Genomic DNA, 24,576 nt, shown 5'->3' with positions numbered 1-24,576 from the left:
GGTGGTTTGTTTTTTTTTTTCTCCTTTCTCGAAGTGCTGCTGAATAATTTAGCTGGGAGTAGGCATCTTGGGTCACCTTGCGCAGCCGGCTGCGTGCTGGAGCTGTCTTTCTAAGATGGAGGTTGTGCAGGATGCGTGCGGGATCGCCTTGCTGCCGGCAGCTTGCCAACATTGACTGACTGCAGGTAGGCAAAGACCACTGCCCTTATTTATTTCTGATGCTTTTTATGCTGGAAGGCAAGAAATCCCCTCCCTGAGCTGCACAGGGGTGGCTGGGTCTCACCAAGCTGCTGCGGAGCGTAGTGAGCTCAGACTGTCCCTTGCCATGGGGACACACGAAGCTGCCGAGGCCACCATGCCCTTGCCAAAAACTCTGTAGGGCAGGTCTGGCCCCAGGCAGGGACCACGCACCCGATGCTATTCTCCTGTGGGGATTGTATTTTTCTTGCTGGTTTTATGGGTTCCCCATCCCTCCTTCCTCAGCCCATCTGGATTCATCTGGGCTAAGTTTTTGAGTCTGCCTGCTGGTATGGCACCGGGAGGGGGTGACCCCGGTGCTCCAGCAGCATGGGTGCTCAGGGACATGTTGGGAGGTGGCATTTAGCTCTCCGCACTGTCTAACTGGTGGAACTGGTTCTGGTGGTGTGGAAGTAGGGTCAGGTGCTGGAGAGGTCTCTGGGGGGTAGGAGGTGGCTGACCCGGAGGAGAAGAGGCTCAGAAATGCCTGGGAAACTCCATGGGCAGGGGGCACCTCTGCTGCAGGCTCGGTGGTCAGTTTTGGGGCTGCCAGGATGTATGGCCAGGGAGGCAAGGGTCTCCCAGTGCTGGTACCCAGCAGCAGCCACTATTAAGTCCCTTATGTGCTGAACCATGGGTATGGGGGAGAAATGGGGTTGCTGGCATAAGAATGGAAAGTAGTTTGCTGCCTTCCTTCTGCTTGCAAGCACCTGAGTTTTTGGGTGCTGACTCCTCTGCACCCTCACTCCTCCCTGCAGCGCTTGGATGCTTTGCTAAAGCAGCTCAAGAGCATCTGAGCAGGGAAAAAATACAGGGGACACCAAGGGTGCGAGGCTCAGGTACAGCAATGTGGGAATGGGGAGGTATTGTGCCCACTCTCAAGAGTTATGGTGATGCTGCCATCCTTGCCTGTGTCAACACAGGAGGAAGGACAGCCAGGCTGGGCTATTTCTGTCCTGTGGACCCTGTGTGCCACTTGGTGCCAGCCCTGTGTCCCTCAGCGGGTGCGGGAGCCCAGGGCTGCTCTGCGTTAGCATCTGCTCCTGCAGCCAGCAAAGTCAAGGACATGGCTGCTGCAGCATCTGCCCTGGAGGTTTCCTAGTTACCCAGCCATGTTGGTGGGACAGGCTTTTCTGCTGGCCCCTCTACCACGGGGCGCTTGTGAGCTGATGTGGCAGGTCACAGTGCCCTGGAAGACCAGCACGTTTGAGGCTGCGGTGGTGGGCGGGGGGTAGAACTGGGCTGCACCTTGCAGTCAGGGCAGCCCTGCTTGCTGTGGGATGTTAGTGAACACTGCTGGCGATACAGGCAGCTGCTAGCTGCAGGAACCTTGTGATGCTGAGAGAGGGAGGAGAGGAGGTGGCTGCTCCATAGCAGGGCTGGACGGTGAGGGGATTTGGATAGGACCCCCCGCTTTGGGAAATCTGGCCAAGGCAACCTGCGGTAGCGTTGACAAAACAAAATTCACATGGACGCCTGGCTGGTGCTTGGGTGATGGTCTGAAGCTGGCTGAGCATCCCAGGGTGCCCAGTTGCGTCCTTGAGGCACCAGGTCCCTGCAATGCCCGCTGCCCCCTCGCATGATGGCAGCGGTGCCTCTTGAGCCCCCTGGGCTGGTGGCTTGGCTGCCGCAGTGGCTGTGCACACTGAGGCTGTGTCGTGGCACTGGGTTACGCTGCTGCTGCCCCAAGCCAGTGGGGAGCTCTGCAGCCAGGCTGGGGATGTGGATGCCAGCTGAATCCTTCATTTCGGAAAGGAAATTTCCTTCCCTGCTAAAACAGTTCCTGGGGCTGTGATGGTCGGGTTCAGCCGTGGGATGGGAGATGAAAAATCATTGACTTGGAGGGGAGGATGAAGGCCTTGGGCAAGTGGCATGGAAACAACCTGGGCTTTCTTTGCTGCTGCAGAAGACCAGATATGTTTCAGCTGTCTCTGTGCTGGGGTCAGCTCTGCTCCAGGGCTGGGTTTGCTGCTGCCCTAGCAATGTCCCCCGTCAAACAGTTCTCTGCCTTCAGACTGGGTTTGATCTGAAGTTACCTAAAGCAGAGCAGTGCAGTGGGTGCCATGGGGCTGAGCAGTGACCCAGCGGGGGGATACACCCTTCCCAGGCACAGGGCTTTGTGCTGGTGGTGTGGAGGAAAGCAGAGATTCTGCACGCTGGCACCAACAGGGCTGACTGCACTGGGGCTCCTTGCACCCAGGTGGGCATAAAAAGGAGCGTGTTTGGTGCAGGGACGTGTTTTGTGTTCATGGAGGGTGGTGTATGCAGTGGCTGGTTGGCCTGAAGTGTTCGAGGTGGGAGGAGAGGTGGTGGTTGGGCTTTGTCTCCCCCTTTGCGGGCAGAGCCCCACGCTTTGCTCCCTGCCACTGGTGAGTTGCTGCTGCTGTGATGGTTGTTTACCTTCTCACCAAGGCAGGCAAAGCATCACCTGCAACACCTGGGAACCGGCAGAGCTCAAGGGAACAATTTTCCCCTGTGGCACCTCAGCTGCTCCAGCTGAGCCAAAGGAGCTGCTGGTGGAGCCAGGGTGAGGTGGCAGGTAGGGACGTGCAACCTGGGGCTGCCCCAGCCTCCAGGGCTGTCCCCACTTGGAGGGTTTGACTCTGCAGGCTTTTTTTCCCCCCTTGGTCTTTCTGCTGTGGAACTTCTGGCTTCACCCAGTGGGGCAGAAGAGGCTGGAGCACTGGCAGAGCACCAGGGTCACTTAACACAAGCAAACATGGCCACAAACAGCTTTGTGGGCTGCCCCTGTACCAGCCCTTGGGGTTTTTTGCTTTTGCATGCCAGGGGTGCTGTGGTCAATGCTCACTGGCCCCGTCTCTCCCGACAGGTGAGCGTGGCAGGCTATGGGATGGATGAAGCTGAGCAGGACCAGTATGAAGCTCGTCTCAAGGAGCTCTTCGACAGCTTCGACAGCACAGGCACAGGGTCCCTGGGGCAGGAGGAGCTCACTGACCTCTGCCACGTGCTGCACCTGGAGGAGGTGGCCCCGGCACTGCAGCAGACCCTCCTCCAAGACAACCTCCTAGGCAGGGTAAGGCTGGGGTGACGTTGCGGGGGTGGGGTATGGGGCTTTGGGAGCAAGGCAATGCCAGGCAGCTCCTGCATGCATGGGAGGGTGATGAAAACGGGCTGAATGTCTGTAACTTGTGAATATCCAACATCCCTGAGGCTCCAGGCTGCGGGACTTGCAGTGGCTGTTCTCTTCAGCAGGGTGGGCACAGGGCAGCTTCTGAGAGGGTGATTAGCGAGAACAGTGAAGGAGACCACTCACTGACACGTCCTCCCTGACTGGAGGCTGTCTGAAACTGAGACCACCGCTTTAGGCTGAGCCCCGTGCGCTGGCATCGCACTGATGCGGGGTGTGTTTTCCCAGTGTCCCAGAGTAGACAAAGTGCCAGGTCCCCACTGCCCTTGCACCAATGCCAGTGTTTGGTGCAGCATGTGCTGCCTGGCAGAGCACACGTGCCCCTGGCACTGCTTGGTGCTGCTTCTGACCCAGGTCATCTCCCTGAACCAGCTCACCAGGTGCTTGCACAAACTTTGCAGTGTTTGGGATGCGACGGGCACCTAAAGCCAGGGCTTGAGCCTGTGATTTACGTTGACTTAAGCTGTAGTTAAACTGGTGGGGCCGCATGCAGTCATGCACGTTTCTCTAAAGCAGAGAATACCGTCCAACTCCAGCAGTCCTTTTGTCCACATTACCTGATGTTCGTGTCCGTACACGGCTGCGGTTGTCACAGACTCACCTAGGGTAGTTTTTTGGGGACAAATGGCTCCTTTCTGCAAGGCTGCAGTGTCCTGCTAGCCTGCGGAGGGGAGCTGTGGCCAGTGAGTACACCGTGCTTTCCAAAGCGATTTTTCAGTTGTGGTTGTACCTCTATAGTGTTACATGTGGGAGCTGCTCACCCCTGGGGGGACCTCCATGTTTGGAGTGGATGTCCTTGTGCTCCTGCGTTACTTTTTCTCAGCACGCTGGGCTTGGAGTACATTGGATGCTTCCCTCAATCACCCTGAAATCCCATCACTGCTCATTAAAATCAGAAAATGCAGAGCAGGGCAGCCAGGGCTCTCGGTAGACATGAGCTAAGCAGCTGTCCTGACTCCAATTTCCTATCAAACTGCAGCTTTGACAAAACAAAATAATGCCTTGAAGGAACAAAGCCTCCTCTTCCTCACCTGCCCTGGGGCCGTAGCTCTTCTGCTGACAGCAAAGCGGTGCTGGAGCATGGATGGATCCAGATGGAGGTTTCTGACCTTTGGAGTTGCAGCATGGCATTTGCTTGAGCACAGGAGACTTTCTGTGCTGCTTGGATGCTGTTCCTTGGCTTTGCTGCTCATGGGATGGTGGGATAGCAGGAAAAGGAGAGTGGTATTAAAGCAGTGGCTGTTGCAGCTGGTCAGGGCTAACTAAGGTAACGGTGCTCACCCCTGTGGCCAGCTCGGAGTGGGAGGAAGGCTAAGTTAAAGGCAATAAATGTTCAGCCCAAGGGCACCAAAAAGCCCCTGCTAAAGCACCCTGAGTGCTGGGTCACACTGGCCCCGTCCTGGCCAGGAGCTCCATCCCTGCAAGCTGTCCCAGGGTATGGAGTGACCTGAGGAGCATTTTTATTTCATTCCCCCTGTTTTTACAATCCATTCCCCCCCATTTTACAACCTGCGACTTCGATGTCAGAATAATCTTTGTCTCCTGTGTTTCCTCCCGTCTCCTCGGCATTTGTGCTTGTTAGCAGCAGCAATGGCCCATGTCTAAGCGTGAACCTGGTTTAATAGCTATCGAATCCTCTGGGTTTCCTAGGGAGCTTGTCGGGAGAATAGCAGCAAACATGTTGCTCCCCGAGCCCAGGCTCCTTGCACCTGCCCTGCCAGCTCCTTGCTGCAGATGGTCCCTCTCAGCGGTGGGAGCAGCCTTTGTCTGCCCTTCCAGGGGCTGGGTTTTATGGGAGGGCACTGGGGAGGGGGCCAGTGGGGACGGTTTTGTCTGCCGAGGGGCAACTCGGTGGGGCCACGTGCCTGCTTTTGTGCTGGGGGCTTTGCTCCGGGGATGAATGCATCGCCATGGGGCTGCTCGGTTGGACCGGGAGTTGAGCTGGCATCGGGGAGGGGGGTGGTGGTGGTGGTGGACTGCCGCCTCCCTCTCCCTGCTCTGTGTGATGCTTCAGGGATTACCAGGGACAGGCTACCTCCGGGTCCAGCCGGGGGGTGTAAATCCTGCCCTGGCTCCCGGCAGAACCAAACCATCCCAGAACTGCTTTCCTCACGGGATTGCGTGCGGAGGCGATGCTCGCAGCAATTCCTGGGATTCCTCAGGAGTCTGTTTCCTTGGGCCCCTCACACTTGAGGGCGGGTGACTGCGGGCTGGAGAGGGTGCGTGCAGGCATGCCCTTCTTGCGTGGCCTCCAAGAGGCAGTGCCCGTTAATTAGCAGCTAAGGTGGAGTGCTGCCTGGGGGACAGTGCTCATGGGCTGCAGCAATGACTGCGGCTGTATGATTTGCAGAGATGGGTCAAGTCGGGCACCTCTGGGCTCTGCACAAGGACTGTCCTCTGTGGGCGTCCTCAGGCAGGACTGGGGAGTTCAGGTTTCACCCTGTGCGATTGCATTTGCAGTCCTGCAGCGAGGACACTGTGGCATGGGGGTTCGTTCCTCAGCTCCCTTCAGTGCTTTGGCTGGTGACCTCTTGCAAATATATTCCCTCTGAGCCCGCTGTGACACTGCTGCCCTTAATGCACAGTGGCTTTTTGCATGCCAGGCAGGAGACTTGGTTGCAAGATTACCCTGTTTCTGTGTCTTTCCCACCTGATATTACCTTCTGCAAAGTCCTGGCTGCTGCTGCCAGAAGTTTGCAAGCAGAGACAGGTCTTTGGGAAAAGGATTCTGCTTGAAGATCAAGGAGAGGGAGCTGGAAGGAGCCACTGATTTGCTGGCTTGTCCCAGAGAGACCAGGGTTGCAGACTGCTGTTTTGCATTGCAGGGACAAATCGCAAGAAGCAGCAGGTAGCTTGGCACATGCACGCTCCCTTTCTAGTGCTAATAAGTCACAGCTTCATAGGAAACTTGCTTTAAAGCAGGCGGCAAGATCTCTCTAAGGTGCTGGGGTTGCTCAGCAGCTGGCAGCTTGGTTGGTCCCTGATTACCATGGGGAAGCTGGGCTGGGCTTGCTGTGCCTGTGTCTGCATATTAATCTTGTTTGCCTCCAATTTACTTGTTCCGGGAAAATTGTCCTTGTGCAGAGCCCGGGTCTTGCTGTGAGGTTTGCAGGGACGTGTGTCCCATCCCTTTTCCATGCCCCTGGGTGGGCACAAGCGCACACTGTTCTGTTGCCTCCCAAGCTTTGCCATGCTCAGGCTGGTTTGGGTCAGCCCTCAAATTGCTGTTTGAGCTCCCCATGAGCAGGTGCACAAGCTGGCTGTTCCAAAATACCCAAATTCAGTTAAGCACAGGGAAAAGAGTATTAAACTTCCAACACAGCAATGGTGTTTTGCTGCTGTATACTTTCTGCCTTGTGTTTGTTAAGTTTTTGGATTGGTTTGAGTGTCTGAGGCTGTTTTCCAGAAGCAGACGGTGCTTTGCGCATCACTGCAGTTAGTAGTACCCTCCTCCTCAGAGCTGTCCAGGTCCATCCTTTTGCAGGGAATATTCCCTAAGCAGAAATCAAAGGCTGTTGCTGTGGACTTGTGCTTGCCCCTGTGGGCTGTTGCATCCCTGGAAGTGCCCCTTGCACTTGCGTGGAGCCCACAGCCTCCCTGGCACGGGCTTCCCAGGCAGGGGTGTGACCCTCCACAACAGCACATGGGTGTTGGAGGTGTGTCAATACCAAGCACCCATGTGGGGTACTTCGTGGTGTGGGCATCGCCTGCTCCATATCTCCTGGGGATGCACATCCGCCCTCATGCACACCGGTGTTTGAATCGGATGGGGGTATAGAGCAAGGGCGTTGCTGGAGAGCAGCGGCAAAGGATTGCTTTCTTTAAAATATGAGATACTTGACTTGTGGCTTTGCTGTCCTGCAGGCTACCCTGCCTGGCCTGTACTTGAGCCCAGCTTTAATCTTAACAGTTGCATTTCTCTAACTCTTGCAGTACTTTGGACATTCAGCATCCAACACCAAATGTGCACCACAAACAGGCACTGGTGTTTCTGGTTGTCTGGTCTTAGGGTGGGCCAGAGATTTTCCTGAAGAAAAATATCCCTGCTCTGCTGGCTCGGGCTACACCTACAGAGCTGGGTGCTGCCACTCAGAATGTGTCGTGGGACCCCCACGAGCCTGTTGTGTCTCTGTATGCTGCTAATCTGCATTTTAAATCCTGCTGCGCAGCTGACCACAGTGCTGGGGTGGGGGGCTGGAGGATGGCGACCTCCTGCCCTGCAGCCTCATCCTTCAGGGGCTCCTTTGGGTGTCGTGGCATGGTAAAAATAGCTCTGCAGGCTGGGTGCCGGAGCCATCTGTCCTGTGTGCAGCTGTGGCAGTGAGGGGTCAGCCCCTTCTTCCATCTTCCCCTTCGTTAGTGCTGTCGGGCAAACACGGAGTTGCGGGGCTCGTTGGCCAGAGCAGGTGATGTGTCAGTGGTGCAGCTGGTTTTACTCTGCCTTCGGTGTGGCTTGCACAAGTGATGCAAAGTGATTTTTATTCTATTTCCCTGCTGCCAAGAGGTCCCATCTGAACCCAGCCCCAGCACCCATTCAAGGGACCGGCTCTGCCTGTCCCCATGGCTGCTGCCACTGTTCCATTCCCAAGAAGATCCCACAGGGAGGGAGCCTGTTATTCCAACACCCTCATCTTATATTCTTCCTCATTTATTCTAAATGTCAATTTTTCTTAATCAGGCAAATTCTCCTATCTCTGTAAACTGTCCTGAAGTACACCAGTGTTTGGAAATGAATGGCAGCAATTAGTATTCAGATGAAGGCATCCCTGACAAGTTTCTTTGAACACATTTCTAACTGTTTAATTCCTTGTGGAGCCTGTGTTTAAAACCGCAGGGGTGATTTGCACTGCCTGAGCTTCAGTGTGAGGTGCTCCCCTGCATGCGGGGGGGGGCCCATGGCTGACCCCCCAGCTCTACTGTCATTCCCTGCCTGTTGGGGAGCATGTTGCCTGTGACTTTTTCGTTTGGTTTTTTTTTGGGGGGGTGGGGGAGGGTAAGTGGGCTGGTTCGACCCCATGAACAACCTGGAAAATTTCAGACCTGAACTTTGCCACTTGCGCCTCCCCCAGTGGCATTAAAACCCCCTCTGACTGCAGCTCCTGCCCTTCGTGCTGGACTCGCAGGAACTGACTCTGCCAACAAGAGCAGCCTTGGTGGGTTCTTTAAATACAAAGTCTTTTGTTCAATGCTAAAAATTTTTCTAAGATTTATTTAGCCAAAAGAAATTGTAGCAGCAAGCTCTGCCTTGCTACTGACCCATGTCAAATAGCTTCCTCAGCTGTCCCCAGAGTTCCTGTCCCCCACGGCTGGAATTGCTGACATTCCCCAGCACAGCTGTGAAGGATGCTGTAGCCCCTCTGCAACTGTCCATGGTGGTGAGGCAGGAGGCTTTCCAGGAAGGCACAGATGGAAAAGGGGGAGAAACCCCCAGTGGCAGGATCACCCCACCTTGTTTTTCCCATAGGTGCACTCCAGACATGGTATTTCCAGTCCAGCTCTTGCGGAGCTGCAGTAGGCAGAAGCTGGCAGAGCCGCCCTGGGAAGGGTGCAACTTTCTGCCATCCACTTTGGAAAGTGTTTTCTGAAACTTAATTAGGGCAGTGGAGCATTTCCACAATAGAGTATCTAATCATTGCTCAGGACCAGGAGCCACTGACCCTGGCCAGGTCATCTCAAGTGATGGAGATGCTCCTTGGTCCTCTGGGTGCATCATTTCAGCTTCTTGCTCGATGGAAAAGCCCAAGCGATGCATTCAAGCAGTGGCTCGGAGTCGTTCTGTGATAGCAATCGGGTTTTTTTGCGTGCTCAAGAACGCTGGGGCTGTGTCTTCACGTTGCTTGCTGTCATTTCTCCAGGCCCCAAGACTGAACAAGCCGAGGTCCATTCGTGCCCCTTGCCAGGGCTGTTGCCAGACACAGGCGTGCTCTTGTTTCGGTGGGGTGGTCCGAGTGATTTGCATTGCTGCCCTTCCTCCTGCTGGATTATTGGCCTGATATTTAATCAGCTGCACCAGTTTAATTTCCTCCGTTCTTCCTCTTTTGCGCAGGTCCACTTTGATCAATTTAAAGAAGCACTTATCCTCATCTTATCCAGAACCTTGTCAAATGAAGAGCACTTCCAAGAACCAGGTAAATACTGAAATTATCTAAAATAGTACATTTTCTTTTTGGCAAAGCAGACGTGGGTGGCTCTCACAGAGGAACTTAAAAGAGTGAGTGTTTTTTAGGTGCTGAGATGGGCTTTTCTGCTTGGATGCCCAGAGCTAGGGAGAAAGGAAGAGTTAAGGTCTGTTGCGGAGCCTTGTACAAAGGCGTTTTCTGAGCTATTAGATATTTATATCCCATTACCATGATCTAAATGCCTGGAGAGACACGTGATGTCTGTGTGTAACAGCTAACTGCACTTCAGATGCTTGAGACATCCCCTGGCTGCTAAATGGGCTGAGGTCTCTCCACCCCAGGTTCCTGGTGGCTGGGGATGCTTGAGGAGCTCCTCAGCTGCAGCAGATAGTTACGGGCAGGCAATCAAATAGCTGCCTTAATGCTGTTGCTTTTTCCCGGCTGGGGCTGGCACAGCCCCTTGGCCTCAGCTCCAGTGCTTTGGCCTGGAGGTGGTGTGACCCCGGTGCTGGCTCAGAAGCCCCAGCCTGGCCAGGGGGGTTTGGGGGCTTTGCCTCGGGGACCCCCTGCTCCAGGCTGCAGCCGGTGTGCTCCTGCTGGGCCTCCATGGGGTCTGTCTGGGAGGGCAGCAGTGCCTTACCGAAAACCCGTGCTGGCTTTGGGTGCTGCTGTGTGTTTGTGAAGGTTGTAAGGGGAAGGTCCCTGCCGGAGCTTCTCTTGGAGATGGGCTGCTGGACACAGAAATACTCCTCCTGTCTAGCGCTGATTTTTTTTTTTTTTAATTTTTAAAGTCCATTCTGTGTTCTTGTGTCTGAGAGCTCGGTCCTGTAGGAAGCTACCCTGAGGCGACTGTGTTTCTCCCAGGGGATGGTCAGTCTGGCCCAAAGGTGCTCCTGAGCAAGCTGAGCCCTCTGCCAGACCCAGCTGGGGCTGGGCAGAGGAAGCAGTGGGTTCTGCGAGTCCTTGCTGTCCTGGTTTTTCCTGGCTTTGTTTCAGTGTGCCTTGAAAATGTGGCTTTTTAGACTCTCGGCAGAAAATAGGATCACAGCTTCGGTGTGCCCCCTGCTCCTGCCATGCGCGAGGGGCTGGTGGTGCTGGGAGCACTGGGGAGGTGTGGGGGCAGGGTGAGGGCTGAGCCCCTGCAGCTGGAACAGGGGGGGTTGGGGGGGGCTGAGATCTGCCTGGTGTCACACCTGTATGTAAATCCCTAATCCTGCCTTCGGAGCAGCTGGAGCGTGAAATCCCTGAAGGAGAAAACAGTTTAGTGAGGGGGGAGAGGGGCAACTCCAGGTTTCTTCTCCTGGGGCATCAATCTCAGCTGGAGCATCCCGCACTGGGCAATGCAGCCTGTCAGCAAAATTAGAACTTTCCCCTTTAAATAAGCTGTAAAACCCACAGGTCCCAAGAGATGCAGTTGAAGGATTATTTTTTTTTTTTCCCCCCACCCCTCATTTTCAAAGCTCTTAATGCTTAGAAGGAGGTGGGCAATGACAGTTCTTGCACCCCACATCCCTTAACGCACTTTCCCAGCACAGGTCAGTGGTGCTCAGGAGCGAGGGGGGAGCTTGGCCGGTGCCTGGCAAGGGGTCGGGTCTGCTGCAGTTCCTTCCAGTCCCTCTGGAGAGGAGCTGCATGGAGTGGGAGGCAGCCCCAGCACCCCAGCGAACCAGAACTAATCCAGCACTCTGCATTTACTGGGGAATCATATGGCTGAGAAGCTCTGGCTTGATTTAAATATAAATAAATCTTCTAGAAAGGGCTAAATTTGGGGTTATCGCAGGGGAAATTACAAGTGCAGCTGGGAAGAGGCTGTGCTGGACCGGGAGAGCCCTCCTTGGGGACACGTTTGTCAGCTGAGTTTTGCATGGCAGGTAATCAAAGGGCATGCGGTGCAGGTAGGGAGCCTGCGCTGGGCAAGCCTGGGAGGCATTTATTTTTAATGAGTTTTGACAGGTCGGTTAATGCCAAAGTCTTTGCTTCTTTTAATTTAGATCAAACTTGAGATTTGGAGAACAAGCTGCTTTGTGCTGTTGGTGTCAAACTGTCAGTGACTGTGGAAATGCTGGTGTTACAGCCTGCCCCGGGCTTGGGAAAAATTGAGTTAAGAGCTCTAAATCGTATCATTTAAATGAAAATTTAATTTGGAGGAGGGGGAAAGTGCATGGATTTTACGGCTGTTTGCATCAGCAGAGTTTGCTGTGCGAGGCAGCAGCCGTGTGCCTTGGTGCTGTGGTTTTACCTGGGGACTTGGGCAATGGGAAGGTCCCTGGGGTCTGTGAGTGACCGGAGGGCTTGTGTCTTCGAACCAGCTGCTCCCCTGCAGCCCCGACGCGGCCCAGGGGACCCCACAGGGCACAGCATCGTGGTCCCCGTGGGCGCAGTGCAGTCAGGCTCAGGGAGGACAGCTCGGCACAAGGAGCCTGCGGGTGCCAGGGCAGCCCGTGGGGTCACAGTGGGACCCAGGGACTGGGACAAGGAACCAAAGTGGCCATGGGATGCAAGAGCAGTTCCTGCAGAAGTGACTGATGGGGTTTCCCGGTTTGGGGAGGAAGCAGCAGGTGGGAGAGGCACTCAGGCTTGCAGAGAGCAGCTGATACATTCATTATTTTTTCTTGGCAAAGCAGCTGAATTCCCTTTCCGAAGTGAAGACTGGCAGGGCGGATGGTCCTGGCATGCTGTGGGCACTTTGCCTGGGAAGCAGCCCTGCAAACCAAGGCAGGCAGAGTTCCCAGCACTGCTGTTGGCAGCAGTGTCCCCCCGAGGATGGTGGTGTGGGGACACAGACCCAGCTGCAAACCAGAGCATCAGCTGGCTGGGCAACCCCTAGCTCTGCTGGGCAGTGGCATTGCTGGGTGAGGAATGGGGACACACTGGGAAAAGCAGAAAATAGTGCTAGTTTTAGTGGTTATTTTAGCTCCTGCAAAGCTGGGGAGACCTGTCAGCCTTTGCAGAGCTGCCTGACAAAGGTGGTGCCTGTGGATAAATTGCAGCCCAAATCACCGGGGTTTGGTGCTCTGGAGAGATGCTGCTGCAGGGCCGGGGGCTGAGTGAGCCCCCTGGAACCCAGGCTGGGGGTGCTGCTGCCAATGCTCTTTGTCCATGGGTCAATAGCAGTGAGAGGGTAATAATAAAACCCCTACATATATATGTTATATATATATATTTTTAAAAAAGGGGGTATGAAAGACAAAACCACAGGGCAGGTGAAAGCCAGCCCTGACAGAGCACTGGTCTGGGGATAATAAAATAGATTTAAGGCAGAGGGGGAAGAAAAAAATAATCATTACTGTGGGTGATTGGGGGGTGGGAAGGTAGAAATCAGGCTTTTTTCCTCCCCGTTATGGCAAATAGTCAGCTCTGAGTTGGAATCCTGGTTAGGGAGGGATTACTGGGGTGGAGCGCAGGATTATGGGAACACCCAGGATAAATTAAAGAGCAGTTTGACGCCATCCTCCCTGCAGTCACAAGGGGCTGTTGGGTTTTTTATTTTCTTTCCCAGCACATGGAGATAACAGAACTGCCCTCCCAAAGAGGAGCTGGTGGGGATGATGCCCTTGGGGACAAAGGTTCCCATGGGGGAAGCATTGCTCACGTGGCTAAGGTCAGGCTCCCGCCCCACAAGCCCGCCTGGGTGGGCACAGGTATAAAACCAGCGTCCCTGTCCAGACAGGGCTGGTTTAGGCACAGGCGATGCCTCTGGGCCAAAATGCATTGATTTTGGGGCTGTGGTGACCCAGCCACTGATCCTCTCCACCTCTGCTGCTGAGCCTGAAGTGTGAAATGGGGACTGGGAGGAGCTCAGCAGTACCTGGTGTCCCGAGGGATTAGGATTTAGCAGATCCTAGTTGCGATGCGCTTTGCCCAGCAGTTGGCTGCCTGCTGCTGCAAGGAGCATCTCTCCCTTCCAAATCTTAAGCAGCAAAGAAATTAATTTTGCCTCTAAACGACAGGTCTGCGGGGCGAGGGTCTTCTCTAAAACCTCTTTTGTCTGTGCTCAATGGCTTTGATGCTGGGCCCAGGAAAATGCCGCTTGCCATCAAGGGGAGCCCCCCCCCCCCCAGTGTCTCAGGGCAGAGCAGGATTTTGAAATTACTTATCTAGTGCAGAAAGGCAGAAAATCAAGTGTAAATCTCTAACCGTGGAGACATTTAACTGCCGAGATGGATCAGGGCAAGCCGGGGAATTGATGGCTTCTGTCTGCAGCGCTTATATCGGGGAGGGGGGTTTCTTGTGAAATGCACATTTTGGGTTCTGGTTTTTGTTTTTTTTTTCAGGGGACACTTTTGGGGGGGGCACAGCCCCCACAAGCAGCAGGACAGGAACGTGAGAGCTTTGCTGTCTTGGCAGCTCTGGCTCTTGCCCCCAGCATAGGGGCAGTTCAGGGGGGCGGATCAGACCCCAGTGTCTAATTAGGCACCAGCGCTGGAGTGTGTGTTTTGCTAAGCCTGTGTGTTGCTGCGGGCTGTAGGAAGCAGGGAGGGTTCAACCTTTTTTTTTTTATTATTTTTCCCTTTCTTGGCGGCTTGTCAGGCTCACAATAGCAAGGGTCTATGAGGAGCAGCATCTCGCCTTGTAGCTGGTTGCAGAAGCGAGTACCAGAGGTCAGGCGCGAGCAAGAGCAGCCTCCCCTCAGTGTTCAGTACAGGGTATACTGTACAGGGTTTGGGATAAATAGCACACAAGGCTATCTCATGGGTACCTACTTCACTGAAAGCTTTCATTTTTTAATTTTTTTTTTGATATCTTCCTCCTGTTTCCTCATGTGCCTTTGAAAGCACGTGTGGGTTGAGCAGCTCTTTCCATCCTTCCTCAGCAGTTTTGGCTGGAAATGAGAAACTCTGTTCAGCTCATCAGTGAATTTTCTGCATTTGGGGAGCATGGGTTGCTGCTTTTTGCTGGTGTGTGCGCGCTCAGCTGTCTCTGAGTACTGGGGTGGTGGGAGCATCAAGGGCACCAGCTGCTTGGCTGGGGGGTTGGGTTGGGAAGGCAGGAGGGTGGAGGGGCTTAGAGGGGGGTATCCATGCACACCTGCTCTGGAGATGGTGGTACATGGTGCTTTCTGCAAAGGACACAGCTCCCTGCTCCCAGGGATGGGGCTGCAGGATGCGGTCCCTTATGCTGGTGTGGCCCCTGTGGTCCTGTAATGTGAGGGCTTTGTTCTGCGCTGTGCACCCCATGGCCAGTGCTGTGAAGGTGCATGGCGGGGGGATTGCAGGGGAAGAGCTGTAACCCAGTGTTAACAAAAGCACCCTGGCTCTGGAAATGGGATTTTGGGGTGCCTGAGCTGGGATGCCCTAGGTAGCTGGGCTTGGGCACAGCCAGTTTCAGAGTCAGAGCTTTGCAAGGCAGGAGCCAAACGTTCTGCTCTTGTCAAACTGTGGAGGGTCACCTTTCCCTCCCAGGGGTGTTCTCAGGCTTCACAGTTTTTTAACTCAAGGGAGAAACAAGCAGGCAGGTGCACAGAGCAAAGAGGAGAGTGAGGAATCGGCTGTCAGCCTCGAGATGCCTAAAACACAGAAAGAGAGAGACGCTCCTGTTTCCCGCTTGCCCTTAAAGCGCTTGCAGGGTGGCACAGTGAGGGCACATACGTGTTCCCGTATACAGCTGGATTTTCAGCTGCAGCAGTTGTTAGACTCGCTGTAGGGGTGGGGGTTGGGAACAGGACTCCTCTGAGCATTGGGAAATCCAGAAGGAAATTCAGCCATAACTTCATTATTGCTAAATTATGGCTTCCTTCCCACCCCCCCTCCCCCCCTCCCCCCCCGCCCCCATCTTTCCGAAGGCAGATGGGCATGGAGGTGTGTGTCTGTCTTGGAGGAGGAAAAAAATATTTCTAAAAAAAAAAAGCTAGCATAAAAAAGAAAAAAGCCACAAAGCCCCCCCAGCTTTCTTCTGCAAGTGTGTGTGTGTGTGGGGGGGGGGTCGCAGAGAGAAAATAAATGGGTGAATGAGTAGCCACAAATATTAGCATTTCAGAGAGAGCTGCTCGATGGAGATTGTTCACCACCGGGCAGGCTTTAATAGGAGTGATAAGGTTTGCTTTTGTTCTCAGGCTCTTACTTAATCAGCCTGTCTCATTGTGATTTTTCTATCGGCGCACTTCATCACACAACTTTCATGTGGGAGTCCCAGCTGCAGCAAATCTTGTTAAAATGGCCTTGTTCAAACACAGGCGCCGGGTTTGTTCCCTAGAGCTGCAATATGGATGGATGGAGTGCAAGGCTGGAGGAATCAAAGGACTCCTAGTCCTGTGTATTTTATAATTCATTGCATAGCTAAGTTGCAGAATATTTTTCCTCTAACAAGCTTGAAGCCTTCTTCCATATCTAAAGGAATATTATCCAAGGAGGCATTTGGGCAGGGGGGTTTAGAGACCCGCTGCTTTCCGTGTACCATTTGTCAATGATTGAACAGCTTCCTTGCGCCTTATTAGTATTGCACTCCTGCATTTATTTTTTGTACCAGAGCGTTCTGCAAATAAAATTTTAAAAAGCTGCTGCTCTTGCCACCGCCTCGGCATGCTGCAAGTGGCGGAAAATAAAGATGATCAAGTCCTGGGGGTTTTCAATGGTAAGGTTAGCAAACACTGAAACAAAGCGTGGTGGAGAGCCTTTCCCTAATTGAATCCCTGGCTAATTTGGTCCTCTGTTTAATTTGCCCCCTGCTCCAGATGTCAGATGATTCTCACTGAAAATAGCCCAAAATGTGCTTTTTTCTTTTTTATTTTTTTTTTATCCCTGTCTGTAAGTGCTCCTGGATAATTCAGTCCCCGAAGGCAGGAGCTTGCTGCAGGAAGCTGGAGCCGGGGAATGCAACCGGAGCCCCCTGTAATTAGATGACAACTCCAAAGGGTTATTTAGATCTTGCAGTTGGCATTAGTTGTGCAGCACAAACTGGGAACTGCCCCACCGTCGTCCAGATCAGCTGCTTGTGTCAGCCCCCGGGAGATATTAGCCTCCAAACTTGCCCAATTTTTTTCCACTTGCCTGGTAGTTTTCACGCTTTCCATCAAGCTGTGATTTAAATCCACCGAAAGCAGCGGCAGTCACCCAGGTGTCTGCGTAATCTGGAGACTTGAGCTACTTAAGTGCAACGCTGTCCCTAATTAAACCTGCCCATCGTTGGTAATGAAGATTAGTGCAAAGAGGAGAGACCTAATGGACTTTCTGTCTGAGGCTGTTTGCAAGGTTGAGGATTTTTTTTCCCTCTAGCTTGTTAATGGAGCAAACTTGATCTGGGAATTGAGGAGGGGTGAGGAAAATGGAGCCCTGATATCATTTTTTGGAGCAGGACCAGTTCCATTCCATCAGGCCCAATGCCACAGTGAGGGCAGTGGTCCTGGGAAGAGGCAGCCACTGGTGCCTGCCCGGGGGGAATGGTGGTGGCAATTCGGTGCTGGAAAGGCTGTGACCGAGCCAGCCCTGCAACCCAGGAGCCAGATCTGCAAAACTTATGTCACTGTGTGCTTTGTTCTTGAACTTCACAGACTCTTCCCCAGAAGCGCAGCCCAAGTACATCAAAGGCGGCAAACGCTACGGCCGGCGGTCCCTGCCGGAGTTCCAGGAGTCGGTGGAGGACTTTACCGAGGTGACAGTCATCGAGCCGCTAAGCGAGGAAGCATGTCCCCCACACATCGCCTCCAGCGCCTGCGAGGAGGTGAGCGGCAAGGGGCCGGGTGCTGGGGTGGGCTTGTTGCCCCCCCAACATCACTGGTCCCCACACCATCCTAAGGTGGGTTGGACATCCTTGGGGCCTTTGCCAGCAAAAGCAATGGCTGCTCTCCTTGCCTGTCCCCAGGGATCAGCTGTGCCAGGTGGCACTTGCCTTGTTGCAGCCCCAAATTCCTGGCTGCAGGCATGCTGCCATGGGAAGCGGGGGGCGCACCGAGCTCATGGCAGTGGGTGCCGGTTCTGCGCTCCTGGCTGCAGTGCCGGCCAGCAATTAAGTGAGGGCTGTAATGCTGCCTCCATGGCTAACGAAGTGTGGGCTGGGAGCTAAGCAAGCAGAAGGAGCACGTCCTCATCTATTAGCTCATCTGCAAAATCTCGGCTTTGGCTCCGGCACACTCTCGCTGAGGGGATGGGGAAAGAGGGGTGGTGAGCAGCAGAGCTCTGCAGCAGGCGGCTGCCTCAAGACGGTGCCCTAAATCCAGAGCCACCGACTTCTCCTTTTGGTCTTATGCTTTTTATGTTCCCAGCAAAAGCCTTGCATGCCTCTGCACCAAAGCAAAAGACCAGCAGCCCTGGGAGCTGCGCAGCTCTTGGCATCCCCCATGCCCCATGTATGCTTGTACGTACGCTTGCTCAAAAATCCAGGTATTTCCTTTCCCCCCACTTTTGTGATCAAAATTTGTGGCTCTCTTTGTGCTGGTGCTTTCAACTCCAGAATCTCCTCTGGCTTCTCCAGAACAGAAAAGCAAAAGGTGGAGAGTAGTTGGGTTTGGTGGTGTGTGTTAGCATACGGCCACAGCAGTGTTTCCCGGAGCTGGGCTCGTTCCAGTCTGCCCCAGTTTGCCAAGTATTGTTGATTCACTGTTGTATGTTCAGGAGCACGCAGTGGGAGTTTTCCAGTGGGAAGGAGAAACGCTGGTGCTTTCTCCCCCTCCTCTGTCTCCTGGCTTCACTTGTGCTTTCCTAGAGATGCCAGGGGGAGGGGGGGATGTGCAGGAGGATACTGAACCCTGCATGGAGAACCAAGGGTTCCAGGTTCCCAGTGTTATTTCTATGAAGCTGAGCTTAAAAATAAAATAGAAAAACAAACCTCGAAAAAAACCTTTCCACCAGAACCAGCTTCTTTGCACTGTTCTCAGTAACCTTTGCTCACTGCCATGGGGTTGCTCATCCATCTCCTGGTGCTGGCCACATGGGCTGCCCTGACCTTGAAATCAATGTTAATCTGCCCACAACCCCCAGGGAAGCAATGCCCTTGGTGAAAGAGGCTGCTCTAATCTTACTCCTTTGTTTTAGCTGTCAAGGAGGTGTAAAAAGGTAGTCTATTAACAAGGTCAGTCAATTAATTCAACTGGTACATAACCATGCTGTGCTCACAGTTGGCTGAATCAATCTCCTGGTGGGAACCCCTTGTTGCACCTTTTTGGGGCGGATGGGATGGTTAATTCTCTTGCAGTGTAAGGAAAAACGAGGCTAAACTTGTAAAATCCCCACCTTCCAACTTCATCAACATTACTGTCTTGTGTCTAAGAGATTATCTTGGTGTGCATAGAAATTAGTTGCTTGAATGTATCTTGGGGGGGGTCCCAGGGCTGAAAGGCTGGGCAGTGCTGGAGACTCCTGATGCATTGACGACTTGTGGCTCGGCACAACTAACAGCCTTTGCCCAGTTTTCTCCTGTTGTGTGTATAAACATGCTGCTGCCTGTGCTTGGCAAGCCTGCCTCCAGCCCAGGGTGTTTTGCTGGCCTGAGAACTGGGGCAGTGTGGCTTAATTGGTGTTTTCTTTCAACCGGTGCCAATTAAAAGGTCTCAGGCTCTGTCTGAGAGGCTTCCTTCCCCTTCTCGTCTCTACCCTCTCCTCATGTTTACGGAGGGCTGGTCTGTGCGTGGGATCAGCTGCCCAGAGAGTCTCCGTTGACCTCCATCCCCAGTGGCTTTCAAAGTGCCACTGGACAAAGTCCTGAGCAGGTGGGTCCGAATTCAGTGTTGACCCTGCTGTGAGCAGAGGGTGGTATAGGGATCCCAAGGTTCCCTCCAACCCACATGAATTTGTCCCCACGGATGCTACAAGGCTAATGGGTGATGAGAAATGAGTGGTTCTGGCAGCTTTATGGATGTGATGCTAACAGACCATGAAAGCACCTAGAAACGCAATGTGAAAGTTTGTGGTGGTTTAAGCTGGGCATATCGCACCCCAGCTACCGCTTGAGCTTTTGTCCTAAACTTTGAATACAGGTGATGGATCTTGGTGGCCTTGGGAAGCACTGTGACCTTGCTTTCATTTCCTTTTTGCCTTGTGTTACACCTGATGATGATCTGCTCAGTGCTGGTGGTGCAGGGTTGGGATGGGGAGCAGGTTTGGTGGCCATGGGGTACCAACCCCAGGCTGGTGGTAGGGTAGCTCATGGGTTCCCAGCAGCGCACCCCTGGGGACACAGCCAGGTGTGGCCAGTCTTAAGGCCACACTGACTTCCAAACCTCAGTGCAGGGTATCTGTCATCTCCCCTTTCCCAGCTGGTGGCTCTGCACGGGGGAAGGTCCCTCCTACTTGCAGGCTGTAGAAACTGCTGTCACATCCCAGCTCTGTCCCACCAAAGCCACTCGCTCCCCGGACATCTATGTGTTTGCTTCTGCATAGAGGGGTTTGCCAGTGTGACATGGCCTCTCAGAGCAAAACCTGGGGCAGTCAGGCTGAAACTCCTTGTCTTCAGGTCCTCGAGGCACAAATGTGAGACTCCCAAAGTGCAGCTGTCCTCTGAAGCCAGGATGTGCGGATAACAGCTCAGCACTTGCTCCCTGCAAAAGTGTATTATTGATGGGACTCTGGTGCTTTGCAGCTGAAGGCAACTGGCAAAGTGGGGTGTGGAGATTCGCCGTTGTTCAGTGGGCTCTGCTCTGGCTGCTCAGACCAGGGGACTGATTTCGGGGCCAGCATGCAGGGAGGGGAAAAATGGGGGCCATCAGCATTGGTGCAAAGGCTCACCTTGCCGCGTGCGAAGCCTAACAGGCTCAGCGTGTACTCCTGATCGTCATTTTAATTAGCAATATATTCTGGTGGAGAACAAAGGTCTGTCTTGCTGAAGCAGATGGCAGGGGGGGAGAGGTTGCTGCCTTATTATGGGGAGAGGCCACTGCAAGCAAACAGCACAGGCTGCAGATGCTCACCGGGACCTGAGTTGGAGGGCGGCGAGCATTGAAAGCCCTGGCCATCTGCTCCTCAGCCTGGCCAAGCACGCGCCTGCCCAAATAATAACACATTCCTGGGATCTCCGCTCCCGCCCGCAGCCCGCCGATAAGTGTGTGACCCGCATCCAGCTGTAGCACCACTGGGGCCAGGGAAACAATGCCGTGCCTGACACTGGGATGCACCGACCCTCCACGCCCACCCTGGCCCCCCTTTGTCCTCCCACCGGCGGTGGCCGACCCCAAGCCCCCACTGCACAAAGGGACCCCGAGCCCTCCGCAGCAGGGCCCCGGCACGGGGAGGGAGGTCACACGAGCTCCCCGGGGTTGCTGTTGGTGGGTTACCAGCCCACCCACCCTGGGCTATATTCAGCCTCTTCAGCTTGCTGGTGTTTGTGGAGTTACCATGTGCTGCAGTTTGGGGTTCTTGGTTTTGAGGCAAGGCTTGAAGTTGAGAGGGTTTGGTGCTAAATGGTTTCGATCTGATTCTATATAAAAAAATATATACATTGCTTGTGCAAAAAGACTTGGACACAGAGTGGATCCCTCTTCTGAGCATCGCTGCTCAGATTCCCTCAGCATCCACCCTCCAAGGACGAGTGGTCGCAGGGTGGTAGCCCTGTCTGGCACCCGAAGACATCTCTCGGCACAAAGTTGGCCACTGCAGATGTACAGACACTTGGGGCTGGGCTGGTATCAGCTCATGCATTTGGGGCAACACAGGTTGTTTTCTGCCTTTGCAGATGGCAATTTGACGATACCTGTTGCCTCAGCTCCTGCTTTTTGCGGGCTTACCCAGATGGTTTATCAGGCAAACTAGAAATCTGCCGCATGAACACCTCGGTGGTGGTGCTAGCAGGGCAGCACTTGTTTGGGCCAAAATCTGCATCTTTCTGGTGCAGTGTTATATATGTTCTTGGCTTTTTCCAGAGCATGCAGCTTTGCTGGATGTTCGTTCCAGATTTTTGCCTGCAGCCTGCCTGGGAATTCCAGCAAAGGTTAAGCCCTGCTTCATCCGAGGCCATCCCCAATTCCTGCCCTGTGACTCTCCCAAAAAGCAGAAGGGTACGTTGAGATGCTGCAGCAGCCGACAGCCCTTGCCTGGTCCGGCAGATGAAATGGGAGCAGAGCTAAAAAAAGTCCAGTGACCTAATCCAGTTTCCATGGTAACGTTGTAGATTAATGGCTTTTAGCTGTAATCTGAATGAGACTTACTGAACTTTTATATGATGATTTAGAGCCTCTTTACGTCCTGGGTGACTTTGGCTTCAAATCCATCAGTCACGTGCATGCAGAAGTATCCACTTGTAACGGTGGAGACATAACATCTGCCAACACCGCTGCTAAACCAGAAGTTAATATTGCTGAGCATCACGTGTGAGTAAATACCCTCAGCTGGTACAAGGGTAGTGTAGACAAGACAGCATGTAATACATGAGGAAATCACTTTAAACAACGTACTTCTGCCCTGCTCTGGTGCCACCTGACCTGAGGTGGTATTGCCACAGAGGAAGCGGGATGGCTTAAGACCAGCAAAGAGCATGCTTGTGGTTTTTCTCTAGCTAGCTCAGCGGAGAGCTTGCCGGCAGCACAGCTCTGCCTCCTGATCTCAAGATGCAGTTAGTGGAGGTGTTTTGGAGTGTGCTTGGCCAAGCGCAGGCTGCTGGGCTCCCCAGGCAGCTGGGTGCCCCTTGTCGAAAGGGAAAGCATAAAGCAGCAAACATTTTGTTTCCCAGATCATGCATGTTCTGGGAGCGGGTGGCCCCATCATGCTCACATAAATGGGCTCACTGCAGCTTTATTACTTGCCATGGACATGTGTGCGCTGGTGCCTGGGCCCTGCAGCTGGTGTGGCCGATGTGCAGTTGCCCGCAGAGGGGCTGTGGGATGGTGGTGTGCCACGCGAGTTTCTTCCAGGCGTTGCCCATAATGGGGATGCTTGAGACTTGGAGCGCTATTGCTCATGTCCCAGCTTGCAGGCTGGCTGCGCGCAAGACACATGCGGTCTGTGGGTAGTAGTTTCCATTTCTGCAATGGGAAAATAGGGTGCTGGAAGGAAAGGATAACCCAAATTTAGGTGGTGGCTCTATGCAACCCATGATCTTCCCTGCATTCTCATCATCTCACCCACTGATACCTCTAAGACAAGCAGCATGGTTTGCTTGGAGGGCAAATCTCTTCCTCCCGACCTCCCCATCAATCTGCTGGACTCTGATCTGTCACCTCTCGTGGGTCATTTGCAGGGTTTAGGCGTTTCTTGCTGCAGCTGTGGTCTATCCCCACCGAAGAACCTTGTGTGCCAGAAAAAGGCAGCATCAAAGAGCCATGGACTGCCAGCCCAGCCTGTGGGGAGCCGGGAGATGAAAGCCTTGCAGCATTGCTGGAGCTATGTAGCCTGTTCAATGTTGATCGCAGAGTCTCTTTCATATGGATGATGTCTTACAATAGTAATAACTTGAGGACCTTTCGTTTTCTCCCCAGCACTGGAAGACTAGAGACAGCGAGGAGTACGAGGCCGAGGGTAAGAGCAAACAGCAGCATTTGTGTGTGCTTATTTTCTTTTCAGCTTCGAAGGTGAATCAGAGGAGCACACCAAGATGGTCTCAGGCTAGCTGGGTGTGCTGAACAGTCCCAGCCTGGCATGGTGCAGAGCTCAGGAAGGTGCACGTGGGGCAAGCAAGCCCCAAGCTGGGGGAGAAAGCTAAAGCGGGGCTCCTTGGAGGGCACAGTCTTGGCCTCACCCTCCCTGCTCTCATTTCGTCCTGCTGCAGATGCTCCTGCTCTCCCTGGCCTCAGCAGCCAGGGCTGGTCCTGGTCCCTGCTCCTGCCCTGAGGGCTGCTGGCTGCAGTGGAGCACCTGGGCACTAGATGTCAGCATGGACCGGTCATTAAATGTTTCCTAATTGTCCTGTAAAGGAGAGCGGGGTGACCCCCGGGGTGACTGTCTGGCACGCAAAGCCATGCAGCTTTTAATCACTTCAACACCTCTTCCATATTTCAGCTGCTCTCTAACCCCTACCCTATCTAAAGGGACCAATTTTTTTTCCTCCAAAAGTCACTTTTCCAGCCCTGGGATGAGGTGGCGGGGGCAAGGCGGTGGCCTTGCAGCTGAGCATGCTCTGGCTTGTGTCTAGTGCTCTGCAGGCATTTCCAGCTGGGTGCGACTGCATTCCAGGCATTTGCTGGAGGTAGAGGAAATGTGTTCAGCTGAAGGTTATTGGTTTTTTTTATTCTTCGCCTGAAGGAGTGTTTGCAAGTACTTAGATCAAAACATACCCTACAGTTTACATTCAAAGGGGATGGGAGTTTAGGCAGCTCCACCTGGCGGGTGACACTTATGGAGGCAGGCAACCACTGGAGTTCTTGACCTGGTCAAGGCGTATATGGATGCACCTTGCTCGGTCCTCTCCCTTGATTCCATAACTGCCCAAAACAGGAGGGGTCCTGTCTCCATCCGTGCCAACAGCTGAGGTGGCAGGACTGCGCTTTCCCTGGCTGCCAGCCCACATTGGCTGTCAGACTCATCCATGTCCCTGGAGGTCCTCCTGGCTGCGGTCCTGACTGTAGCTCACGTCATGCCTGGGTGCAGGGTTCCCTTACCTGTGGTGGCACACATGAACTGAATGCTGAGCAGGATCTGTTCCCTCTGGTGTGGTCCCATAGCCACGCTGGTGCTGGTAGCCATACCCCAAAATTACAAGTGGGCTCTGTGCAGGATGAGGTAAAGCAAATGGTCCTGTGGGGCTGATGAGCAAGGAGGGAGGCTCTGCCCACTGCAGTAGTGAGTCCCCTGTGATGTACAAAACCTCCAGGTCTTCTGGTGGTCTCTCGTGGGCAGTGGATGGGCAGAAACCAGAGCAGTTTTCCCCTGTTTCCAGGGCAGCTGCGCTTCTGGAACCCAGATGACCTGAATGCCTCCCCCAGTGCCTCGCTGCCCAGCCCGGACTGGATAGAGGAGAAACTGCAGGAGGTCTGCGAGCACCTCGGCATCACCAGAGATGGCCACCTGAACAGGAAAAAACTTGTTTCCATTTGTGAGCAATATGGGCTCCGAACAGCAGCTGGGGAGGTGAGTGGCCACGTACAGACCCGCTCGCACCAGAGCATGCACCTGGGGTTTATCCTGGCTCCCCCAAAGTCCGTCCTGTGGCTGACCACAAGCCTAAAGCACAAGTGCTGGTTGACAGGTCGCTCCTTGGAAAGCAGTTTTCAGCTCC

At 53.8% G+C, this 24,576-nt stretch overlaps 1 protein-coding gene across 9 annotated transcripts in view; it reads left to right on the top strand.

Moving 5' to 3' along the window:
- NIN (ninein) overlaps positions 1-24,576 on the top strand; it is a 65,503-nt gene that overhangs the window by 3,060 nt on the left and 37,867 nt on the right. For 3 of the 9 annotated variants that reach the window (XM_037393930.1, XM_037393931.1, XM_037393932.1), the window contains exons 2-6: positions 3,068-3,271; positions 9,432-9,513; positions 16,991-17,160; positions 22,841-22,880; positions 24,238-24,428. In XM_037393930.1, coding sequence (XP_037249827.1) covers positions 3,089-3,271; positions 9,432-9,513; positions 16,991-17,160; positions 22,841-22,880; positions 24,238-24,428 — 666 coding nt within the window. In that variant the 5' untranslated portion in view covers positions 3,068-3,088. Of the gene's footprint in view, position 1; positions 186-3,067; positions 3,272-9,431; positions 9,514-16,990; positions 17,161-22,840; positions 22,881-24,237; positions 24,429-24,576 lie in introns of those variants that run through there. The other 6 variants (XM_037393933.1, XM_037393935.1, XM_037393929.1 and 3 more) reach the window with 4 other exon arrangements.

Source organism: Falco rusticolus, chromosome 7 (genome assembly GCF_015220075.1).
Source record: "Falco rusticolus isolate bFalRus1 chromosome 7, bFalRus1.pri, whole genome shotgun sequence".
Classification (NCBI taxonomy): Eukaryota; Metazoa; Chordata; class Aves; order Falconiformes; family Falconidae; genus Falco; species Falco rusticolus.
The sequence above is the reverse complement of the archived record's forward strand: the minus strand, read 5'-3'. Positions and strand labels throughout refer to the sequence as shown.